The following is a 25,168-nucleotide window of genomic DNA, read 5'->3' on the forward strand; positions in this document are numbered from 1 at the left end:
GGGCTCTCCCTTATTGATCACTAATTGAGAAAATGCCTTACAGCTGGATCTCATGGAGGCATTTCCTCAACTGAGCCACTTTCCTCTCTGATGACTCCAGCTTGTGTCAAAATGACACAAAACCAGTCAGTACAACCTTCCTTGCAGAAAGGGACTGTTTATCAGTATTATTTGGCCGATTTGATGGATAAAAGGTGTTTTTCTTGTGTCCCTTTTAGTCTCATTTCAACGAGGCTTGGCATCTTCAAATGTTTATTGATAATTTGTGGAATTGCTTAAAAACCTGACCCCCTCAGAAGTTTCTCTTTCCATATCCCCGAACAAAGGGATGGGAATAAGGCAAGTGTCTACCCTCCTGAATCTGTCAATGTCAGTGTGTTCTGGTTTCAGCTTTTCCCAAACTGCTGGCCTCGAAGTGTTTCCACTTCTGATTGTGGGCACAAAATGTGTGCCATTCAGTGTGATTCCTCTCGTTCTCTGGTCTCAACTATAAGAGTCAGGTGTCTGGGCACTAGGTCTCCACCCCCCCCCCACCCCCACCCCGAGTCTTGCTGTCTCTAAATGTAGCCCGGGGGTCGGAACTCCGGGTTCAGTCTCCCAGGTTCTGGGAGAGCAGGTGCGTTCCATCAGGCCCTGCTTGGCTTTTCTTTCTTTTTCTTTTCCTTAACACACTTGGCACTGCGCGCCTCTGGAAGGAGGAAGTAAGGCACACAGAAGCTGTGGTATGCTACAAGGAATTCAAACCGTCCTTCTGTCTCTCAGAGTGACATATCCGGAGTTTCCCTTTGTAGTTGTCCCTAAGTACCCCGGCCTCCGTTCACTTTAGTGAAGCCAGGTGCAGGTATCTCACCAGATAGAGTAGAATGTAAACAGTGAAACAAAAGTCCTTAAAGTGCCAAACTTTAAAGTCTTTAAAGGAACATTTTCTTGAAAGTGTCTCTGGGGTGAAGCTTTGGGCCATCTTGGCAGTATCCGCTCCTGGCTTAATTGTTTCCTGTTAGAAACTGAAAAGTAAAAACTGCTTAGCTCAGAAGTGTCTGGTCTTCTCTGTTTCCATCCACCTTCCCACGCTCCTACGTTCCCGGTGCCCAGTGGCTGTCCCCGCGCCTCTCCTCGAGGGCTCCGCCCCTCCTGCGCCTTGGCCCCGCCCTGGAGCTTGTCAGCCAATGGGCTAGGCCTCACGAGGATCGGGCACGCCCACCCAGGCGCCCAGCCTTAGCCTGGCGCGCGACCCGCTCCGCTTTGCTCGCTCCCTCCGCTAGCGCAGCTGTACGGCCAGGCCCGGATCTGCCATGGCGTCCCCAGCAGCGGGCGGGGTGGTGATCGTAGGCAGGTAAAGGTCTCAGTGGCGCCGTGCTGCAATGGCTGGCGCCCTGGCAGCGTCCGGAACGCGGGACCTCCCGTGGGCGGCCGTGGGTGCCTCGGGTGGGCATCAGTCTGTACCTGCTCCTCCAGGCGCTTCGTACTTGGGCTCCGGAGCTAGCCTGGCAGGAGGTGGCCTTGGCTTGGCTGGGCAATGAGGACAGCCTTAAGTCAGTGCGGGGTCACTTTTGTCAGTGCAGGCTGGATAGGTCAGAGGTGCAGGGCTACTAGAGGTGCCTGGCATCAAGTACTAAATGAATACTAGCGACGAACCTGCGAAAATTGTGTTCTAATGCTTTTGAGACGGAGGTCTCCTGTAGCTCATTCTGGCCTCAAAGTTTCTAGGTAGCTGAGGCAATCCTTGAACTCCTGATCCTCCTGCCAAATACTCTGGAATACTGGGATTGCTGGTGTGTGCTACCACGCCCAGCTTGAAAACAGCTTATTCTTATTAAGAACGCAGACAAGAGGTTGCAAGGAGGTTCGTTTGTATGTACCACTGGGCTAGGCTTATAGGTCTCTGGAGGCAGAACCCTTGTCAGTCAAGGCACCAGGCTTTCCTGTGTGTCTGTGTCCCAAGGCAGGAAGCTGAGTCACTTTAACAGCCCAAGTTCATCTGACACACCAATTTCTGTTCTCATGCTTCTTTTACCCCCTTATTGCTTTTTTTTTTTTTTTTTTTTTTTTTTTTTTTTTTAAATAAGGGCATTTAGAATACCTTTCATTGGCTAGCTGTCTAAAATTCTATCAACATGTTGCAACACATAGTAACTAGTATTGGTTGGTAGCTGTGAAAGGAGTGGCTTCATGTCCCTGCTTATACTTTTGGCTACCTGTTGTCCTGCCTGCAGACCAGTCCCAAGTTCAGGCGTTTTTCCATGAGAACCCTTTAAAGGAAGGTGTCAGAATGCTGTTGCTATTTTCTCTCTTACAGAACTGTGGAATTAACTGTACCTTTGTCCTTTCCTGTGGATGCCTGTGGTTGAATGGTCAAGAAATATCAAAAAGTGCACTTTGCCCCTGTGGTAAATTGTGCTGCCTCGCCTTCTTTGAGAGCCACTGGTGTCAAGGGCTAGGTTTTTGCAGATCTTCATTGGGAAGTAGTTTTCTGCCTGCACATGACAGGCATCAAGGGGGTCTTTGACTGGATTCTGCATTTGTCTGGCTGTGGGTGGTTCATAGACTCCCAAGGAGACAGACTAAACAATCAGCTATTTCTGAGCTCATGGACAGGGAACTAGAAGGGGGCTGGGACATCTTAAGGACCACAGGATGACCTGGGGCTGTTGTCTTCTAATGTGAAAGTTCTGTCTTCTGCTTACTCCCCTCACTCTTCCCTGTCCTTCTTTCTCATTTGCTTATACAGCTGTCAATCAATCATCTACCTATCTATATTATATGTATTACCTATCTTCTACCATCTCTCTCATCTCTATTAACTTTATTTTTGTCCTTTATCACTCACAGTCTCTATCTTTCAGGGCCCCATGGGTGACTCACAGGAATATCCATTAAACAGATGGTGCGCAGAATGTAAATCAATTCCTTAGCACCTGGATGAAGAGCTTAGCAAAGCTGCACAACTGTAATCCTGGGGAGGTGGAGACTTGAGGATCTCAAGTTCCAGGCCAACCTGGGCAAGAGTCTCAACCAAAACCAAAAACAACACAGAAATAGATCTGGCAGCGATTCACTGTTTTCTTTTTAAAGAAGTTAGACAAGTTTTTAAAAAATATTTGTGTGTGTGTGTGTGTGTGTGTGTGTGTATGTATGTATGTATGTATGTATGTATGTAGTATGAGTAGAGATCAGAAAACAACTTTGTGGAGTTGATTTTCTCCATATCCTTATGTGGAATCTGGGGCTCAAACTCAGGTTAGGTCCCTAGGCTGGCATGGCAAGTACATTTCCACCCCAGGCCTCTCCTTGGGCTTTCCTTCCTCTTCCCTCCCTCCCTTTCTTCCCTTTTTCCTTGAAGTGTGGGGATTTAACTCAGGGCTTGCAAATGTGGCTAAGTTCCTTATTGAGCTATACCCTAGGTCATTTTTACCCCCTCTGATCTAGGACTTTACTATGTAGCCTAGGCTGGCCTTGATCTCATGGTTTTCCTGCCTCAGCCCTCTAAGTGCCAGAACTATGAACATATGCCAGGTTACTGGCTCATTGTAAGTGTGTGTGTATGTGTGTGTGTGTGTGTGTGTGTGTGTGGCAGGGTTCATGTAGCCCAAGCTTGACTCTGATGCAGGATAATCTTACTGTGAACGCCAAGATTGGGTTATTTACTGAAGAAAAAAAAAAAAAAGCTGTTTCTAGTTATTGTGTGGCTCAGACTTAGCATATACCTTTAATCCCTCTGGCTGGAATATAGTCACACCCTTACTACATACTTTAACCCCCTAAAGCAAAGGTAAAGTAGTTTGTAAAAGGAGGCATCCATGTTTGAAAGTGATGTCTAATTGAGTGGCAGACAGAATGATGAGTCAGAGAAAGATCTGACAGACTAGGCTGTGCCTACCTCTCATGAGAAGAGAAAAGAAAGGGAAGCTCCTGGAGGGGCAGTGCAAACAAGGGAGGAGGCAGGATTTTGAGGAGAGTTTTACAGAAAAAAAGTTGAAGAGGAAACAAGCTAGACACAGGTGAAGACAGAAGGAGCCAGGAGATTAGAACAGATTACTTGAGTTAGTTGAAGGCCAAGCAGAGTTAAGGAGAAACTGAGAGAGAAGCCAGAGTGAATCAGTCAGCCTGGAGAGGAGTTTGAGCCAGAACAGCTGAGTTGAACCAGCCAATCAGAGCTCAGAAAGAACTAGGAACCAGTGAGCTTATTCAGCAGTAAGGAAGGCTCAGAGGCTGAAAACATTCTGGGCCTAGAGTAGCTAGAAGCTTCTAGGACTAGGCCTAGGTTAGCAGCCGCAGGCAGTCAGCCTTGGAGACAATTACAGCAGGAGAATAAAAGTTACTGTTCTAGGACTCAAACTCCCATGTTGCTGAGGGTGACCTTGAACATCTTGTCCCTCCTGCTTCAGTCTCTCCCCAAAGCTCCCCCAGTGTTGGGGTTACAGAACATGCCCTTCTAGAAATTTGGCCTTGATTTAATTATTTTCTATTGCTCTTTCCACCAAGGCTACTTTTCCTTAGGGCCATTTAACCCTGTGAGCTTCTGGGCAGGCTGTTTTAAAATGGCAGGGAAGAGTAGACTTATGAGAATTAAGGATGGAGGAAAAAAAACCCAAAACCCCACCTACCCACTCCTGCCTCACTGCCCTAGCATTGATGTCCGACAAGGAAATCCTCTGCTACATATGTGGCTGGAGCCATGGTTCCCTCCATGTGTATTCTTTGGTTGGTGGTTTAGTCCCTGGGGGATCTGGTTGGTTGTTGTTCTTCCTATGAGATTTCAGACCCCTTCAGCATCTTCAGTCCTTCCCCTAACCTCCTCCATTGGGGTCCCTGTGCTCAGTCCGATGGTTGGCTATAAGCATCTGCATCTGTATTGATAAGGTGCTGGCAGAGCCTCTCAGGGGACAGCTAAACCAGGCTCCTGTCAGCAAGCGCTTCTTGGCATCAGCAGTAGTGTCTGGGTTTGGTGTCTGCAGATGGGATGGATCCCTAGGTAGGGGGCAGTCTCTGGATGGCCTTTCCTTCAGTCTCTGTTCCACTCTTTGTCCCTGCATTTCTGTGATCGTTTTCCCCCTTCTAAGGTAGCTTCCTCCTTCTAAGTAGGACTGAAACATCCATACTTTGGTCTTCCTTCTTCTTGAGCTTCATATGGTCTGTGAGTTGCATCATGGGTATTCTGAGCTTTTGGGCTAATATGGAATGGGGCTCTAAAGTTGCAGTTTTAAAAAAATATAAACTGAGACATATTTTCTTCAAAGTGTTACCCTGTGTACTTCCTGAGAATCTGTTAATTCTTCCACACATAGAGAACCAGCCATAGGTATACATACTCTCTGCCTCTTAGTTCTTTACAGCGCTAATGTGCTCTTCCTAGGAAATGTTTAATAATGGCCAACTTTATGCATCTCACTTAAATCAGTAGCTTAGGGGCAGCTTGTCCTCATGAAGAGGTAGCTGTAGACAGACAGATAAAATTTTAAAAGTAGCTAGAGTCAGGCTTGGTGATACCTGAAATCCTAGCACCCAGGAGGCTGAGGCAGAAGGATTGTTGTTAAGTTTGAGGTCATCCATGGCTATATAACAAGGCAAGTATTTAAAAAGAACAAACAAACAAACAAACAAACAAACAAACTGGACCCAGAGTGACCTTACTCAGATTTGGCTGGCATTAGTGATAAAACTATAACAGGGCCAGCTGTGCTACTGAAGTCTTCCCTCTTGCTTTGCTGCTGTGTCCCAAGGTAGCTTTTGTGATAGATTTACAAATTTTGAAACTTTAAGAGGCATCAAAATAGGAAGGACCTTGCATTTCTTCTTCTCTAGGCTCTTGTCATACAGATTTCAGGTGTCTAAAAGTTCAGATAAAGTTAGAGGGTGGTAGACCGATTAAGGACTGGAAGGTAGTTAATTACATAGCATTCAGCATGACAAAGCAGAGGAACTTGGCTGGAACTTCCCAGCCAAGGGGTGCTGTTGAAGTGACCTTGTTCTTTGTGTGCTACAGATGCAAGCCACACTGAGGAACTGAATGCATTAAAGAAATGGAAAAGGACTGGAGAGATGTTCAGATGATTAAGGACACTGGTTGCTTTTCCAGAGGGCTTAGGGTTCAATTCCTGGGGCATATATGGCAGCAGCTCACACACACCTGTAATTTCAGTTCCAGAGGGTCTGGAGCCCTCCTCTGACCTCCTCAGACGCTTCATACACTTGGTGTGGGAATGTGCACACATACACACACACACACACACACACACACACACACACCCCACCCAAACGTATAAAATATAATAATAAATATGAGATGTCGCTAAGTGGGGCACTGCAGTATATCCCCTTAATCCCAACACCCAGGATGCTTCTACAGAAAGTGAGACTGTGTCTTAAAATCAACACAAGCAACAAAGGCAGTTCTTGTTATGTCAGAAAAGTGGTTGAGTAACAGGTACAGCAATTGCCTATTGTACAGGGAGCCTTGGGTTTGCTCCTCAGCACTTTCCAGCAGAGATAATAAGAAACAAGATCAAACTGAACCAGCCCCCTCCCAACTGCTTTGAAATGCAGTCCAGGCTGAGGGAGGCTGCTTGATGTGAGTGGCTTCCTCTTACAGTCTTTGACCTTTACTTTTATAGACCCAGGGAGAGAACACCCCCTTCTATATGCTTGTAGCTTGCCAGCACTGCCTGGGTCTGCAGCCCAACGTTCCTCTGTCCATCCTTCTCATTGTCACAGTGTGTCAGCTCACAGGAGTCTGAGGCCACACTGCTCTATGGTTGTGATTCGATCAGCATTGGGCAAGGTGCAGATTGGATGGGCACTCAACCAGGTCTTCTTCTCCACCTCCCCCCCCCCCCCCCCCCCCAACAGAGTTTCTCTGTATAGCCCTGGCTGTCCTGGAACTCACTCTGTAGACCAGGCTGCCCTCGAACTCAGAAATCCGCCTGCCTCTGCCTCCCAAGTGCTGGGACTAAAGGCATGCACCACCACTGCCTGGCTTCAGGTCTTAAAATGAAATGTAAAAGGGAATGTTCTTTTTTCTTTGCTTCCTTTTATGTTCTCTTTCATCAATTTTTTTTTTTTTTTTGATACAGTATCTTATGTAGATTAGGCTGCCCTTCAACTTTAAGCCTCCTGACTCTATCTGCTACTTCCCAGGAATAGAATTTCAAGAATGCAATACCATATAAAGCTCTGATAAGTTCCTTTAAAAATGTTCTTGGCTTCTGTTAATTTGTTGTTTGGTTTTTAAACCCACCAGTTATGATGAGTCATACCTGAAATTTTAACACTGGGGAAGCAGAGGCAGGAAGATGAAGAGTTGACATGTGGCTTAGACCACACAGAGAGTTCCAGGCCAGCCTGGGATATGAGTTATCACAGAGTGCTTTTATCACTGGAATCCCCATACAATACAGCCTGGAGGTAGACCGCATCTTAGGCTTCTTCTGTGGTTAAATAAGTCACCATTCTGATAAACGTAGTATGGAGGAAAAGGGTCTAAAGCTAATGGCTGGCCAGTTGAGGGCTGTTTTAAACGTTTACTGACCTATAAAGAGAAAGTCTTAAACTGTTAAAGGATGTTAAAGACCCTTTAGAGGACTGGATCACAGGTACGAGGCCTGTTTGAAGAAAAGAAATAAATCTTCAGCCTAGGACCCTTCTCTTCAAAGCTTAGCTTGCCATCGAATGGGTTTTCTTTTTCTTCATGATTTAGAACAACTCAGTCTAATAGAACTTTGCACAAAGATGAGATGTTCTCTATGTAGTTGATCCCAGTTACCCTGCCTCACAGGATACCAAACATCTGAAGCTCCAATTTCTTACATGATATAGTGGAACGTTTGCATAGAACCCATGCACATTATATTTTAGTTATTGCTGTACAACTGATGGGCTAGAGCCATAGCAGGGGAAGTTTGTCTAAAAACTTCTGTTTATGTAAAGCTAGGATTCTTGACTTTGCTGCAGGAAAGAATTTTGGGACCAGTCAGTATGAAATAGAGTTGGAATTTATCAAGTAAAATTTAATATAGAGTTAAGGATTAGGAAAAGTACAAGATGTGAGCTTTTTTAAAAGAAAGGGGTGCTTAAGTGTCTTTATAATAACCATATATGAGATTTTGGTGGCTTCTGGCTTCCTCCTGCAGCATATGGAAACAATATAGGAACCTACAGCCAGACATGAAGAGTGAGAGACCTTGGGACACTTGGCCCTAAACAAGATGTCTCCATCAAATCTCTCCCCTCAAGACTAAGGGAACCCTGCAGGAGAGGAGGCAGAAAGAATGTAAGAGCCAGAGGGGATGGAGACATCAAGAACAAGGCCTCCTAAATAGACATGATCAAAGCTCATATGAACTCACAGAGACTGAGGCAGCCTACCCAGGACCTGCACGGATCTCCACCATGCCCTGTGCAGGTATATTACTGCAGGTTTTCAGTTTAGTGTTTCTGTAGGAACCCTGAGTGTGTGAACACATGGGTCTCTGTTTCTTGTGCTGTGTCTGAGGCTCGTTTCCTTCTGTTTGTTTGCTTTGTGCAATTCTGATGTGTTTTATCTTATTATATTATATAAAAAAGATTTTGGTGGCTTCTGAAGATACATCCCAAAGGGTCGCTAATGAACGTCAGTGAGATCATAGGGCAGTTTCTGAGGTACATTAGGTAGAATTACAGCTAGTAAGCTAGAACTATAGGCCACAAAGGTTGAGAGCTAATGCATGCTTTATACTGACTTTTGACATTCCCAGAAATTTGTATTTTACATATGGGAGTAAGACTGTATACTCATAGTCCTTAAATATGGCTCTTTGCTCTTTTAAAATTCTTTTTAAGAAACCTTTGTATAAAAGGAATATTGTCAGGGCTGGAGAGGTGGCTCAGTGGATAAGAACACTGACTGCTCTTCCAGAGATTCTGAGTTCAATTCCCAGCAACCACGTGGTGGCTCACAACTGTCTGTAATGGAATCTGATGCCCTCTTCTGGTGCATCTGAAGACAATGTCAGTGTACTTGTATTAAATAAATAAATTTTTAAGAAAAGAAAGAAAGAAAAAAAAAAGGAATATTGTCTCTATGCAAAGAAGCTTCACAGCAGGTGTTATTGTTGTAACTCATAGCTGGTGAAAGACTTCAGCCAGATTCTGGTCAAGGAGTCCATTCCCTTCCCATGTCCCCCCGATTTTCCCTGTCTTTATGCCCCACTTAATATGGTGTAAATGGCATGTGAATGCTTGTTTATTGTTTAGGAAGTAATGACCAAGGAAAGTCAGCATGTTCAGAACAGATGTGAGTTCTCCCAATGTCTGACCTGTGGAGAGGCGTCTGTCCAACTGTGCTGTCCAACCTGGTAGCCACTGAGACACGTGGACATTGAGTACTTGAACTGTGTTCCATTCTGCTCACCAATGGAACTTTAACATTTACTTGACTATAATCTAATTTTTAATAGCTACACATGGCTAAAGTCTAACATATTGATCAGTACACATCTAGAGCTCTATGAGTTTGATTAAAATTTGTATATATATAAAACACATCTTATATTAATTATAGGTGATTCTGATAATGTAGAACATGGAGTCAGATCTCCCACAGCTGAGACATTGCCAAATATATGCCTACCTAATCCTTCAGTTCCTGAGACACTAGTTGTTATATCCCGAGGCTTCTTTTGCCTTGCCTTTCCCTGGCAGACTCCTCTTGACACCAGACCTCTAAGACTGCCCTTACCTTGATCCACATCCCCAGTTATCCAGATAAACCCAATGACTTGAGTGTCATCCCAAATCTGAACCTGATCAGTGCATTGTGATTACAGATCACAGGTGCTGTCTTCTCTTTTGGTTATCTATCTATCTATCTATCTATCTATCCTGCTATTACTATCTATCATCTATATATCTGTTATCTATCAATCAATTATCCATCCATCATTTATACATCTACTTCTATCATCTCTATATGTATCCATCCATCCACCACCTATGTTTCTATCATCTATCCATCTATTATTTGTCTATTATCTATCATCTATCTATCCATCCATCCATCCATCCATCCATCCAGCTATCTAGAGCACTTGCTCATGCTACAGGGAATATGTGGGGGTCAGAGGACAATTCTTAGCAGTCAGTTCTCTTCTGCCACCTTAGGGAATCTAGGATTGAGCTCAGGTGGGCAGGCATGTGTACAGCCACTTGTACTTGAGTTATCTGGCCAGCCCTGAACTTCCCCACTAGAATTGGAACATTCTGCTGGTTACACAACCGGGCCAGCCAGGGCTATATAATGATATCCTATCTCAAACAAACAAACAAACAAAACAAGAGAGAGAGAGAGAAAGAGAGAGAAAGAGAGAGAGAGAGAGAGAGAGAGAGAGAGAGGGGAAGAGAGGAAGAGAGGAAGAAAGGAAGAAAGTTGTACTGTCTCAAAGCCCAAACCTTTGCTTTCTGTGTCAATCTTCACTTTCCTGGGGATCTCATTAACCCCCTCTTAGAAATGTCCATACAGTAATGCCCACATTGACATCTTAGGCCAGGCCTTGACTCTGAACCTAGTTCCTATCCTGCTAGCCCCATACCTCTTTGATATCTGCTTCCCACTTAAAAATATCCTTCACTGAACTCCTAATTGTTTCCTAAAGTCTTCACCAACAGACTTAATGACATCTCACTCTTTCTTGGAACATAATTTGGCCTTGCTTTTTTTCCCCATATCATATGGTCCACCAGCAATTATTAAGATATAAATCATGAACTCAGTTGTCTACTTTTCATCCCCCTGCCACTTTTGTTCACACACACCACCACGTCCTGTAATAGCCTCTGCACTCCTTACTCCTATGTTTGCCCAAGTAAGACATTTCATGACTTGTGACAGAGCCATGTTGATAAATCCATCTTAAGGTAAACATATCAGGAGTAGAAAATGCCCTAAATACAACCATCCATCGACACATTCCAGTTAAGTGTCTTAGCACACAGTGTAGCATCCATTGTGTGCGCGCACACACACAAACAGGATCCTCCTGTATAGCCAAGAATACCTTTAAACTCAAAATCCTTTTGACAGCCTCCTGAGTGCTGGTATGCAAGACCATGCCTGGCTCCAGACTGCTCCTTTTAAACTTTTAAAACCAGTCTGTTCATGTCTGTAATCTAAAACCTTTCATTAGCTACCCAGCACACTCAGATTAAAAGCCTAAATCCTGCTGTGGCCTCTGAGATGCTCTATATTTAATGAGATCACCCCTCTGCCCTCTGCTCTCTGAACTCATCCTCTGCCTCTCTTTCCTAACACTTCCGTGGTAGTGGTGCCGACCTGTCCACCTGGACCTGCAAACACACTCCAGCTCTGCCGGGGACATTTCTTCTAGACACCTTCAGGTTTGGCCCCTCACCTCCTGCAACTAACAGATAGTTGCTGATGGTGCTTTCAGATTTCCCTCCCTGTTCCTACCACTTCCTACTCAAGGTCCTACTTCCTCTGTCTTAGCACTTCCGTTAGTTGGCTGTCTTCCGCCCGCTGTAAGCTCCGAGCTGGAGTGGTTCCTGGCACATAGCTGGCAAGCCGGCACTCTGTGTATCTCCAGCAAACTGCTGTTGCTCTTGTGTTAACCTCATAGGAAGTGCCACTGACCTTTATCTAGAGTTGGTCACTAGCGTATGTCAGCTTTTTTCCCCCCCGTTGTTGTCAATAACTAACACTTATCAAGCTCTACTGTACGATGTGCCAAGATTACAAAGGTTCCCAGAGCGTGGAGTTCATCAGCGGAAAGTCTTAACATTTTCTCCGCTTCCCTAAACAAAGCTACCTGAAATGTTCTGCATGCTGAGATAAGTGCCAGAAAGAGCCAGTTGCCATCTAGTGAACCTCCCAGTTCTCAGATTAAGATAGAGCAAGGTCCTGCTTGGGCATGTCATTTTCTTCTGGGCACTGTCAGCCACTCTTATGCCTGCCTGCACCTGGAAGATCATCTAACAAGGGAGTTTGCCTAGAACTGGTCCCAGGGGGTGACTGCCTTGACACTTCTGTGTCCTTGGGCTCCATATCTGGAGATTTAACCAAACATGGACTGAAAATAACTGATAAAAAAGTACCTGACTTAATGTGTGCATTAAGACTTTTTCCTGTGGTTACCTTCTAAACCAGTGGTTCTGAACTTATGGGCCTCGGCCCCTTTGGGGTTGAATGACTCTTTCACAGGGGTTGCCTAAGACCACCAGAAAACACAGATATTTGACTTATGACATATAACAGTTGCAAAATTACACTTATGAAGTAGCAATGGAGGAATTTTATGGCTGGGCAGGTCACAACAACATGAGGAACTGTATTAAAGGGTTGCAGCATCAGGGGTGTAAACAATGTAATCTGACATTCCTGCACAGTAGCGTTTTCATTGTTTTAGTTGTATAAGTCATTTATAGATGACCAAGGTGGGGTCTACAGATGTGGAAGGATGGGTGAAGGTTCTGAGCAAATGCTGTACCATTTTAGATAATGAACATAGCCACCCACTAGGACAGGGGCAGGAAGACCTGGAGGTAATTCCTCAATTACTTCATTGGTTGTTTCTGTATTGTGACAGTTTCTGAGACATTCCTTGTTCTTGGTGACCTTGACAATTTTGAAGAACACCAGGCAGGAAGTTGAATTTTGTTTATTCTCCTAATATTTTGCTCCTGATTAGACCGAGGCCGTGGGGGAAGTGCTCAGAGGTCAAGGGTCATTCTCATTGCAGCATATCAAGGGAGTGCACAGTGAGCTGACTTACTGTGATTGACAGTGACCTTGCATACCTGCTGAGGTCATGTTTGCCAGGTTTCTCCAAGGCTGAGTTACTCCCTGTTTCCTTCCTTTCTGTACTTTTGAGAGTGACTCTACTTAAACTACATTTTGGGGTAGATGGGGGGTGTATTAGTCAGGGTTCAGATCTAATAGAATGAATATATATACATATATATTATACAAATGAATATACATTATATTGTTTATATATTATATAATATATGGAAATATATGTTATATATAATATTATATCATATCTATATAGTTTTTTGGAGTGGCTTACGAGCTGTGGCCCAGCTAGTCCGACAATGACTGTCTCCCAGTGGAACATCCAAGAGTCTAGTAGTTGTTTTGTCCATGAGACTGGATGTCTCAGCTGGTCTTCATATGTACCAGGATCCTGAAGAAGTAGGCTCTAATGCCGGTGAAGGAATGGACTTACCAATGAGTAGGAATGGCAAGCAGGCAAAGAACATACATGTCCTTTGTATGGGATACCAGCAGAAGGCATGGCCAAGATTAGAGGTGGATTTTTCCCACCTCTAAGATCTGGATTAAAGGTGTGTGTTCCCACTTAGTGATTCAATTAAGGAAAAGTCCTCACAGGACTTCTTGGGTTTTAGTTATTTAAGATACAGTCAAATTGACAACCAAGAGCAGTCATCAAAGAGTGAGACTGCATGTCTCTAAGAATGGTATGGCTGCATAAAATGATTGGAATTCTTCTGCAGGGTAATTTTATTTATTTATTCATTTCTATGTAATGAAAATTGGATTTCATAGCCTTGGCTACTGAGCACTCTCTTAATGGGTGGATGTGTCCCTTTGACATGCTGGGCCTGGCAGGCATCAACTTTAGCACTTCCTGGCTCTCTGCTGCTGCACAATGCTCCGGGGTCATTTTTTATCTTGCTTGCTCAGTCCGAGAACCATTCATTTCTCCAAGATGTCCTGTTTCCTTTGATTAAAGAATGAGATTAGAAACCAGTTTGGACCCTGGGAGTGTTCTAGACTTTCTTTGGATGCATATCTTACTATGTACGTAGTCCATGTTGGCCCTGAACTCAGGATTTTCTTGGCCCCTTACTTCTGGGATAAGAGGTTTTTATATGTGTGCCATGCTCCCAGATGTGTTTTATAATTTTGTTTTTAGTCCTTTGGAAACTGATGTTTTTGTTCTGCTGTCTTCTACAGTAAGTCTGTAAGGGAGGGTAGAATGCAGAGTAAAGATGGTTGCTCCAGTCTAAGCTCATCTGGTAGAGTGCAGCCTAGCACAGAAGAAACTGTGGCTTTGCTTAATACTGTATAAACTGGGGTGGCGGCACACGCCTGAAATCCCAGCATTCCAGAGGTAGAAGCCAAGGAATCAGTTCAAGGTTTTCTTCAGCTCTCTGGCCAGCCTAGATTGTTACAGGAGACCTTGTCTGGAAGCAGGAAAATAGAAGTTAGACCTTGGGGTTTTCCCTTCTTAGGGAAGTTCTCTGGTGTATCTTTCTTAGTACCTCTCTTTCTCTTAACTCACATGCTTGGAGTGTATTTTAAAAACATCTTATGATAAAAGCCCAACTCTTCTTTATAAAACCAAGACAAAAACCTAAAAAAAGAGTAAGGGCTCTTGCGTCAGATTCTTGGCTTCATCTCCTAGTCACAGCACAAGCAGCCAGGCTGGCATTAATCCCTTGATGCCTTCTTTTCCTCAAATACAAGAGAAATCGATGGCATCTACTGTCTAGGGTTATTGTAAATATTAACAGAGACGAGACCTGCAAAGTGTCTTATGATGTCTGGCACTTATTCCATGATCAAATGTGATGATGGTGGCGGCCATTACCTGGGGTGGAGGGTGGATAGAGAAGATGCAGTTGTCTCTCAGTATTCTGGAGTAACAGGTTCTAAGGTCCCCAGAGGGTATCAACATAGATGCTCAAGTATCTTATGATAGTACTAGTGGTAGCATTTGCAGAGAGGTGACACACATCTTACTTTCAAATTCTTTTAGATTTCTTGTGCCACTCAATCCAACATAAGGGCTGTGTAAACAGGTGTCACACCGTACTGTTTAAAAAAGATGATAAGGAACACCTCTGTGTGCAGTCCAGATGCAGCTTTGTCCCTGCACATGCCCAATACAGGAGGAAGTGGGCAATGGTTTAAGAGATCATATTATCAAGATGCAGACGTTTCAGTTATTTATTAAATGTTGTAAGAATGGGATCTTGTGGCAGGCGGTGGCATGCATACCTTTAATTCCAGCATTCTGGAGGCAGAGGCAGGTGGATCTCTGAGCTTGAAGTTAGCCTGGTTTATAGGATGAGTGAGTTACAGGATAGCCTGGACTACATAGAGAAACTGTATACCGAACTCCTACCACCCCCCCCATAAAAGAGTGGGCTGTCGTGTAATCTTTACAGCTGCTCTATGAGCGTGAAGAGTGATGGGAAGGATTAATGACCTGAATCCTTTTTGGCTCTTCTCCCTAGCGGACTCATTGGTCGGAGCTGGGCTATGCTGTTTGCCAGTGGAGGCCTCAAGGTGAAACTCTATGACATTGAGCAACAGCAGATAACAAAGGCCCTGGAAAACATCAGGTAGGCATGATTCACGCATCTGGAGGTAAGGATGGCCCTGCTCCTCTCACTTCCTCCCACTCATCCGGTCCTCCAGGCTGTGACTGTAGTTGCCCATTTTTCACGGGACAGCCTTTGCAGTAACTGAGACAATAAAGGTCAGGTTTAAGGTTCTCTGGCACAGAAAGAACATGAGTCCCAACCAGTGAAGGGACTCTTATTGTGAAGAGAGCCTTGCACTGGCCTGTGAGGGAGGAATGGAGGAGCCAAATGTGAGTTAGCCTTCAATCTCATGTGGAGCCTCAGTAGTTATTTAAATGTCTGTCAGGGTGGCAGTTATGCTGGCAGCCCTAGCTTTAAGCTTTTAGAGAAGTTTTAAACTCACTGCAAAACTGGGCTGCTGCTTAAATACCCCAAACTTCCCAAAAGTCAATGCTTCCCACCTTCAACATTTTTCTCCCACTAGTAATTTGTTACAATCAGTCGAACTACCTTGATATATCAGTGTCCCCCTGAGCCATTGGCTGACATTAAGGTTCTGTCCTGGTGTTGTGTATTCTGTGAGTTGCTGCTCTCATGTGTGGTGTAACCACTGGTATAGGGCCATACCAAACAGTTCTACTGCCTGAACATACTCTGTGCTCTGCCTGTTCATTACCTTTCCCTGGCAACCACTGCTATTTTTATTGTCTCCATAATTAGGTTTTATTTTTTTTTGAGAATGTTGTATAGTTGGGCTTGGGCAGTTTGTAGCTTTTTCCAAGTGACATCTTTCACTTAGCAATGTGCATTTAAACTTCCCTCATGTCTTAATGGCCTATCACATCTCAACACTGAATAATAGTCCATTGCCTGGGCTATTCATTCATTTCCTGACGAGTGAAGAATGAACTATTTATTCATGCTTGGAAGCGAGTTTTAGAAAATATAAATAAAGATGCTATAAAATATTCATGTGCAGATTAGTGTAGACATGTTTCAACTCCTTTGAATAAATACCAAAGATCATAACTTTTCTGGATTAAATGGCAAAAATATATTCAGCTTTATAAAGAGTGACCGCACTAACTTACGAAGTGGCTGTACTGTCTTGCACGCTTCCCAGGAATAAGTTGGAATTCTCGGTGCTCTGTACCTGAGCCAGCACTAGGTACAGCCAGTGTTCTGGGTCTTAGTGAGTCACAATATGTGTCTAATGGTATTATCTTGGTTTTGGTCTGCTGATGGCATGTGACATGGGTCAACTTTCCCCATGATTTTTTGCCATCTGTATATTCAGTCCTTCCTTTGGTGCTGACGATGGAATCCAAGGTCCTGTATGTGTGAACATGAGCTGCTCTACTGTTAAGTAGACCCAATTTCTTTCCTTCTTTCTATCAAAAACATGCTTTTGGTTAAGGGGCAAGCCCTAAAGATTTTTATTTGTGGTGCCTCCCAGGTGCATAATAATTCTTGCTCAAAATCCCATGTAAAGACTTTGTAAAGTGACTTTTCAGAAATTTGTTCCACCACATATCTGGGAGTAGAAGTCTTCAGAGAATATTTAACTATATTAGTACACCCCTCACCAGAATCTACAGATGCCCAAGTCCCTTGTAGAAATATAGCATAGCATCAATATTGAACCTACCCTCCCTGACCCCCATAGCCTTTCTGTCATCTTGAGATGGGCGCATGATTCCAGTGCAATGAAATGCTATGGCAGAAGTCATGCTCATTGTTTAGGGACAATGACAAGAAAACAGCCTGTGCGTGTTCTATACAGATGAAAACTATTTTCCGATTATTTCTGTCTGCACTTGGGTGGGTCTGAGGTTGCAGAACCTGGGGATGGGAGGAGCAGCAGCAGTGTTTTATCCCAGTCACCTTCTATTCCCATACTCAGTAGTTTATATAAGAACTTTGCAGACCTTGCTTTGGAAATGGTAGCTGGTAAAATCGTCCATTACCAGAGGCTTTAGGGTTAAAGCCTGGGTTCGGCTGCCCAACAACCTAGGCTCAGTAATGCACATGTTATAGTGAAAAGCAGAGAAAGGAGATTTATTCAGTGTGACCACCTGGGGAGGAGGAACAAATAAAAAGCGTCTAGTGACCTGCATGTTTGGGATCCTAACACAAGGCTTAGGTTTAAACAGAGGGAATTGTTATGCATAACTGAGCAGTCCTGGTGTAGGTGTGGTCCCATCCACCACTGAACCTTTCTTGTCTAGCTTCTGGTCCTACAAGGTGGCCTGTTGACCTAGAAGAATGATGACATCACTTCTGGGAGCCAAGTTCCTCCCTGGGCTGGCGTCAGGGCTTCAGCCCTTTCCTGGCCGCAGTGTAAGGTTCCCAGGGAACTTTCATCTCCATTGTATCAATAGTCTGATTGCTGAGTGTAGGAGCACAGGCGCTTGCCCTATAATATCTCCTCCTCGGGTGTGGTGGTTGTGTGCCTTGCTGTTGTATCTTTCCTTGGATGGTGACAGTTTTTCAGCAGGCTTAGGCTTGTCACTAGATTTCTGGTGATTGTGTTTGTGGTTGGTGGCCCTGAAGCTGAGTGACATTAACTTGTGTTGCTGTTGGCTGCAAGTCACCTGAAACTGTCAGAAGCTAATGTACTGGAAGCATTCTGCAGTAAAAATGATGGATCAGAATCATTTGTGGCCCCAGTATTCACGGTGTTTACCTGACAGGTTTATGGGGTGTGACCACTGCAGGAGGTAGAGGCACTATTAGGTTCAATTTTTGCATTTTGTTTACAGTGGTTCTCAGTTTTCAGTGTCACACAAGTTTTGTTAGCCACTGTGGATGACATTTTTTGTCTCAGAGTCTAGAATAGAAAAGGTTCTAGGTGTTAGTAGGTTTTAGAAGGGCCTTATGCTAATGTCTAGATGACCTAGAACCCATGTAGCCCAGGCTTGCCTCAAAACAGTTCTTCTCCTAAGATTCCCACACCTCTACTACAGATGTAAGTAAGACAAGATGCCTAGCATCTTAGATCCTCAGAAGAGAGCTCTCCTGGAGACACTCCTTTTCTTTCTTGCGTTTTTTGCTCTGATAATATTTTTCACAGACCCCTCCCCCAGCCATTGGTCCCACACCGTGATTTGGCTTACTCTCCACATTTTGAGTCTTTGTTTTCTGAGACAGGATCTCATGTAGTCCAGGGTGGCCCTGAATTCTTTATGTACCCTTGAAGGTTTTAGGCTTCTAGTTTTCTGATCCCTAGCCCCAATTCTTGGGGTCACAAGAGTGTGTTATTGGTTCTGGCTTTATTCTGATTTTTCTGAAAATTCTACAGCAGGAAATTATGAGCAGTTCCTGGCAAGCTGGCTCACCGGTTAAGAGCACTTGCTGTTCTTGAAGAACACCTGTGTTCAGAGTGCCCATCTCAGACAGCTGACAACAGCATGTAACTCTAGCTCCAGGGCACTCAACCTCTCTTCTGGCCTCTTCAGGAACTTACACTCACAAAACACACATGTCACACAATCACAGACACACCCCATATCACATACACACACACAATCACACACACAGACATATCATACACACATACAGATACATCACATACACACACATCACACACTCACCATACACACACTTATTTTTGATAGTCTTAGAACATCCTATGTATGTTAGATTGCCCCTAGGGTATGCTCCTGAGCTACACGCTTCCTCTGTATTTTCGAAGATGGTATCTGTTTGTCTCTCAGACTGGCCTTAAACTTGTTATGTAGCCCAAGCTATCCTGGAATTTACAACCTTTCCACCTCTTTCTACAAAGTTCTGGGATTATAGGTGTGTACTGCCACTCTTAAATATTGCCAATCTTAAATGGTAGAAATAGAACACATTGATTTGGAAAGTGTGAAAACAAATATAGAATAGAAAAATTTGACTTAAAAAATAGAGAAATTAGAAGCTAGGCATAGCGGCTCATATCTGTAACTTCAGAACTTGGAAGCTGAGGCAGGAGGATTGCTGTAAATTCCAGGTTAGGCTGGGTCACAGAATGAGACCCTAGCTCAAAAAAACCCAAAACAAGATGTTAAAGAAGTTATTTCCATAACTCATACCATGTGACAGGAGCTCTTAGTACATGGAAAAAAAATATCACCTGCCCTTTTCCTAGCTGGGAGCACAGTGAGAAACTTGTTCCTGGCCCAGGTGGATGGCAGCATCTAATGGGGAGAGGCCTTGCCCATACTGCTCTGCTTCTTCTTTGTGTTGCCTGGTGCCAGGCAGGTGTTGGGTCTCAAAGCCCTTCAGAGGGAAGGAAACACTTTAAGCAGATAAACTGGAACCCAGTGAGCAAAGAACCAACAGTGCCTGTAGATCTACGTGGGTTGTTTCTTAGGATTTATAGCTTGGTGCATTTCTGTAAGTCCTCCAGAGTCTAGCACACCCTGGTGCAGGCTGTGGGGTCATCATTTGACTGCCCACCCCAACCAACTCAGGTGTGAACTGGCTGTCTTGTGTGGCTCAAGTCCTGGTCTGTGACCACTGTCTTTGGGTGCATCTCTGTCACCTACCTTTCTCCACTCTCTGGTCACAGGGACTCATCTCTCTCTCTCTCTGCAAAACCCTCAGTTGTTTTTTTTTTTTTTTTTTTTTTTTTAGATGGTTCAGGAGTTAATAAGCCACTGGAAGTGATCTCTGAAACAAAGCAAAGCAGCTGCCCTGTCCTGGCTCCTAGACAGTGGCTATTTCCAAACTCATGCCCCGCAGGTGACCCTGGTCTCCTGGTGACCCTGATCTCCTGGTGACCCTGATCTCCTGGTGACCCTGGTCTCCTGTCTTTACCTCACCAGCCTCCTTTATGCCCTGGCCTATACTCCATCTTAAACTCTGTTTCCACCTGGATTCTTCTGGATTTGTCTATTCTCCTGCTTGGGAACTGAGTGTTAGTTTTCTTAAACACCTTGGGCCATAACAGCTGGAATATTGGGTGTGGTGTAGTGGTTCATGCCTGTGATTCCAGCATGTGGGAGGTGGAGGCAGGAGGATCAGGAGTTTGAGGTCATGAGACACTGTCACAAAATAAAACTCCTCTGGAATAGTGGGCCGTAAGTGTCTGGTCCATTGGGACCCCACACCCTCTTCTCTGTTGTTTTGAAGAACTGGCGATTGAACCTTTGGCTCCTGAGTGTGAGGCAAGCACTCTTATGTTGGCCCCTTGAGGTGTACTTTGTGTTTGTTTTGAGGCTGAGTCTCACTGTGTAGTCCAGGGTGGCTTCAGCCTCCCAAGCCCTGGGAATTCATGTGTGCGTCAAGCCAGCACAAGGTGGCTTTCGACTCTACTTTGGACTTGGACCTGGCCAGTGGGCCATTCCTAACCATGACTCAGCAGAAGCCTGGAAGTCGCCGTGCATCAAGAGGCTGTCACTTGCGGTTGGGAAACCTTCCTCCATAGTCGCTCACTGTGATTCGGGGAACTCCCCAGTACCAGCTGCTACCCAGAGGAGGGATATAGCTTAGACCAGCAGCCCCCAAATGGCACGGTCTGACCCTTCCCCTTGCCGGCTGTGGCATTGGGTGAACTAGCTAGGGCAGTGCTGGAGAGCTCGCCCTGGTAGTCTGGGGTCGGGAGAGCTGCCAGGCCGACTGACGCAGCCACCGCCCAGGCCCAGGCCCAGGCCCAGGCCCGGGCCCAGGGCTTTGAGTTGGCCCACCCCAACATCTACCTCATCCGTGAACTGCTGGAGCCTGTGAAGGGGCTGGCCCTATAGATCCAGAGCTGCAATATCTCCATGACACAGGGCAACAACAGGACATCTGAGAGGAGTCCTAGTTAGGATACAGTATTGATGATGTAGCAGAAGCCAGGGGCCTCGAACCAGACCCATAACTAATTGTAATGAACTTTTACAAGTGATGATGTGTGGGCAGAGGTGTATACTGTGGGACACACTGTGACACACTACAGCTTCCTATGATGAGATGTTTAGGCTTTGCTAATTTTGTTTGTTTGGTTTTCATTTTCTTTTGGGGGGAGGTTGCAAGGGCAGAAGCTAGATATGAAGGGGCCAGGTGGTAAGTAGTGTTGGGGTGGGTGACATGAAACTCACAAAGAATAACTGAAAAGTTAAGACAAAACCAAAACACGAAACAAAACAAAACAAAACAAAACAAAACAAAACAAAACAAAACAAAACAACCTGGTCATGTTTAAAAAAAAAAGAAAGAAAAAAAGAAAAAAGAAAGAAAAAAAAAGAGCCCTGCCAAGATGGTGGACCCAGGGACCGTGATGGACAGGTGGAACTACTATGGCTGCCTTGTCTGGGTTTCTGTGGTCAGCAACCACTGACTTCAGGGTTTGGGGACTGCTGACCTTGTGCTGCCAGGGGAACTCTCACTGTCCTAATCTGTGTCACACAGGGACATTATGTAAACAGACGGTGTTGTACAGCACATAGCCCCACGTTTGTTTCAGAGGGTCTGTTGTTGCGTTCAGTGTGTAGCATGCATACACCCTATGCTCGCACAGCCTAAAGTGCTGCTCCCTCATTAGGAGAAATAGGCAGTGACTGCAGGAGCACTGCGAGGCTGCCAGGGAGCTGGGACTTGCAGCTTGCGGATTGTGAGTATTTGGAAAGGAGAAATTTGAACACAGATTTTTGAATGTAAAACTCTAAGAAAGGAGAGAAAATAACATGTGACAAAAGGTACTATATTTCTATAGATTGTCTATATATAAAAATTTGATATATTATCAGAAAGCATAAATGTAAATATAGTTTTTAAAGTGTATGTGTGTGTGTCTGTGTTTATATATACATACACACACATATATATGTGTGTGTATATATATATATATATATATTTTTTTTTTTTGTGGGGGGGGTTGGTTGTTTTGAGACATGGTTTCAGGGTTTCTCTGTGTAGCCCTGGCTGTCCTAGAACTTGCTCTGTAGACCAGGCTAGACTCAAACTCACAGAGAGCTGCCTGCCTCTGCCTCCCAAGCACTGTGACTAAAGCCATGGGCCACCACTGCCTGAGTATATATGTTTTTAAAAAAGTGTAAATATAAGATATCATAGATGCATTCATGGTGGGATGACCTATCTAATTTTATTGATGAATAGTAAATAAAGTTTAAGTCAGTGGAGAGACAGATGCAGTCTAATCAACTAGAAGGACACACAGGGTGCGGGTCCAGGAGTAGTCTAAGGCCTGGTGGTTTGCAGTTCACAGCCCCACGTTGTGGCTTCAGCTGGGTCATTTACCCCAGTTATCTGGGTGTTCACAGATTCTGCGGTTACTTGGCTGTCACCATGGCAGTCCAAACAATTGCTTCATTTCCTTTATTTGTTTTCCTACCTAAACTGAAATAGCATTAGTTGATCTGATTGGCATGTGAGGATTTGATATCCGAGAAGCTTGGGGAGGAGTCAGAAGACTGTGTGACTTGGTCTACAGGGTTGGGCTACAGGTGACTGTTCCTGTATATCCTGAGGGCAGGGCTTCTGGTAAACTCTGTGTGCTTGGGTATGGACATGATGACAGGTGGGTGTGGCTGAGGGGGCTTAAATGCTGAAAAAGACATGGGTTCTGGTGATGTAACTGGGGTGGAGATGCTGGTACACACCTTTAATCCCAGTGCTTGGGAGGTGGAGGAAGGTGCATCTCTGAGTTTGAGGTTAGCCTGGTCTAATAACAAGTCTAGGACAGCCAGGGCTATACTGAAAAATACCATGTTTAAAAAAATGTGACTTGGGTCCAGGGAGACAGATTGATGGTTGAGAGAGCTTGCTACACCATTCTAACACCCATACAACAAGCACCAAGAACATGTCTGCTGCCTTAGCGCCATGCCATGGTGGTATAGAGACAGGACTGTAGGGGCTTACTAGCCTAGACGAAAAACAGAGCTCTAGACCCTGCCTCCAAGAAATAAGGCAGAGTGGGAGAAGGACACTGTCACCCTCTCTGGCATTCACACACCTGCATGGATGCACAGGCATGAATTAGAAAATTGGGGATGGAGTGATGGCTCAGCAGTTAAGAGCACTGGCTGTTCCAAGAGGTCCTGAGTTTATTTCCCAGCAACCAAATGGTGGCTCAGAACCATCTATAATGGGATCTGATGCCCTCTTCTGGTATGTGGGTGTACTTGCAGATAGAACATTTATATATATATATATATATATATATATATATATACACACACACATATATATATATATAAACACATCTTTAAAAATTAGAGAATCAGTTTTTAAAAATAAATTTCAAAAGGAATGGTGTGACCCTTGCCTCAGCATTTTGATTCACACTGCTGTAACAAAGCATCAGAGACTGTCTATGTTATAAAGAGAAGAAACTCGCCGTCTCACACTCTTATTGCTGAAGATCCAGTACTGGGTAGCTCTATTCATTCAGGCTCTGGGAAGGGCCTTTTGTTACATCACAAATGGCATCGCACAGTAGGAAGACTTGGGAAGAGGAGGGGGAGGTGTGCCAGTTGGAAAGACAGGAACCAGAGACGGGTGGGCTTGTTCTTTTTATAACTTGGTCTCACCTAGACTAGCCCAGTCCTCCAAAACCTATACCCATCACTTCATATCCGTGGGACTTCACCTCAGGAGGCCCCACCTACTAAAGGTCCCGCCACCTTTCATTGTTATGAAAGTTTCCAGCCTGTGAACCTTGTGGGAGACATCTAAACTATAGTGGTCTCCCTGTGCATCTGACTGACTAGCAAGTGCCACTTTCATGAGCCGGCTGACACTACACTGTATGTTTTGGTGAAATTGATTATCCTAGGACTTAAGCAGAGCTCTCATTTTCCTGGCCTCTGAGTCCCAGAGGTGACACCAGCTTCTAAGGAAGACCCTTCTCACAGCCCAAGAGAGAAGACTGAATGTGAGAAGGCCCGTTCCTGCCTGTCAGTCAGACCCATGGACTTCCTGTGGGAAGCTGAGGCTCTTTTCTGTCTTTTGGCAGCACATTCAAGCTTAGCTGCCTCTCAGAGAATGTTCCAGATTCCCAGAGCTGGCTGGGTGGCTGAGTGGGTAGCAGGTGTGACTACTTGGTGGAAGGCCCTTGGCAAACTGCAGATAGTCTTTGACTGAAAGCCCTCGAGGTTTTAGAAAGCAGGGTGCTGGCAAAGAAGTCTGGTGTGCCTCTGGAGGTTAATTTCCAAGGGGTCGTCTTGCCCACAGCAGCCGCATTTCTTCCTATTGGTCTGTGGGCCAGGGCTCCGGCTTCCCCATTGTCCTCACCTATTGAGACAGGTGCTTTTTGTTTGTTTGAGAAAAGCATCATTGTGTAGAGCAGACTGTCTTGGAACTCGCCACATAGGCCAGGCTGGCCTGGAACTCACAGAGATCTGCCTGCTTCTGCCTTCTAAGTGCTAGGATTAAAGACAAGAGTCCCTAGTTGATGGTTTCTATCCTTCTTTCTTTCTTTGTCAAGACAGGGTCTCCCCATGTAGCCCTGGCTGTTCTGGAACTTAATCTGTAGACCAGGCTGCCCTTGAATTCAGAAATCACCTGCCTCTGCCTCCCTAGTGCTAGCACTAAAGGTGTAAACAACCAGCACCTGGCCCTAGTTGGTGATTTTTCAATAAACCGTCTAAAACAGAAATAAGGGCCCGTGAGATGGCTCAGCTGGTAAAGGCGCTGCCGAGCCTGCCCACCTGAGTTTGATCCTGTGACTCATGGTGGAAGGAGAGAACAGATTTTGGCAACCTGTCTTCTGACCTCCATATGCCCCGATGGGGTATACAAGGACTGTGGCATGTATGTATATGCCCACACATGTACATACACATGAGCACACACACCAGATGAATGAATAAATAATAAATAAATGTAAATTAAAAAGAATTTTTTAAGTTTA

General features: G+C 44.8%; 1 protein-coding gene across 1 annotated transcript in view; it reads left to right on the forward strand.

The window, feature by feature from the left end:
* The first annotated feature begins 1,187 nt into the window (after positions 1-1,187).
* Positions 1,188-25,168, forward strand: part of Cryl1 (crystallin lambda 1) — a 127,560-nt gene continuing 103,579 nt past the window's right edge. The window contains exons 1-2 of the mRNA XM_034499316.2: positions 1,188-1,333; positions 15,253-15,360. Of these exons, the coding sequence (XP_034355207.1) occupies positions 1,293-1,333; positions 15,253-15,360 (149 nt within the window). The 5' untranslated portion in view covers positions 1,188-1,292. The remainder of the gene's footprint in view (positions 1,334-15,252; positions 15,361-25,168) is intronic.

The sequence above is a fragment of the Arvicanthis niloticus genome, chromosome 3 (genome assembly GCF_011762505.2).
Source record: "Arvicanthis niloticus isolate mArvNil1 chromosome 3, mArvNil1.pat.X, whole genome shotgun sequence".
NCBI classification, from domain to species: domain Eukaryota; kingdom Metazoa; phylum Chordata; class Mammalia; order Rodentia; family Muridae; genus Arvicanthis; species Arvicanthis niloticus.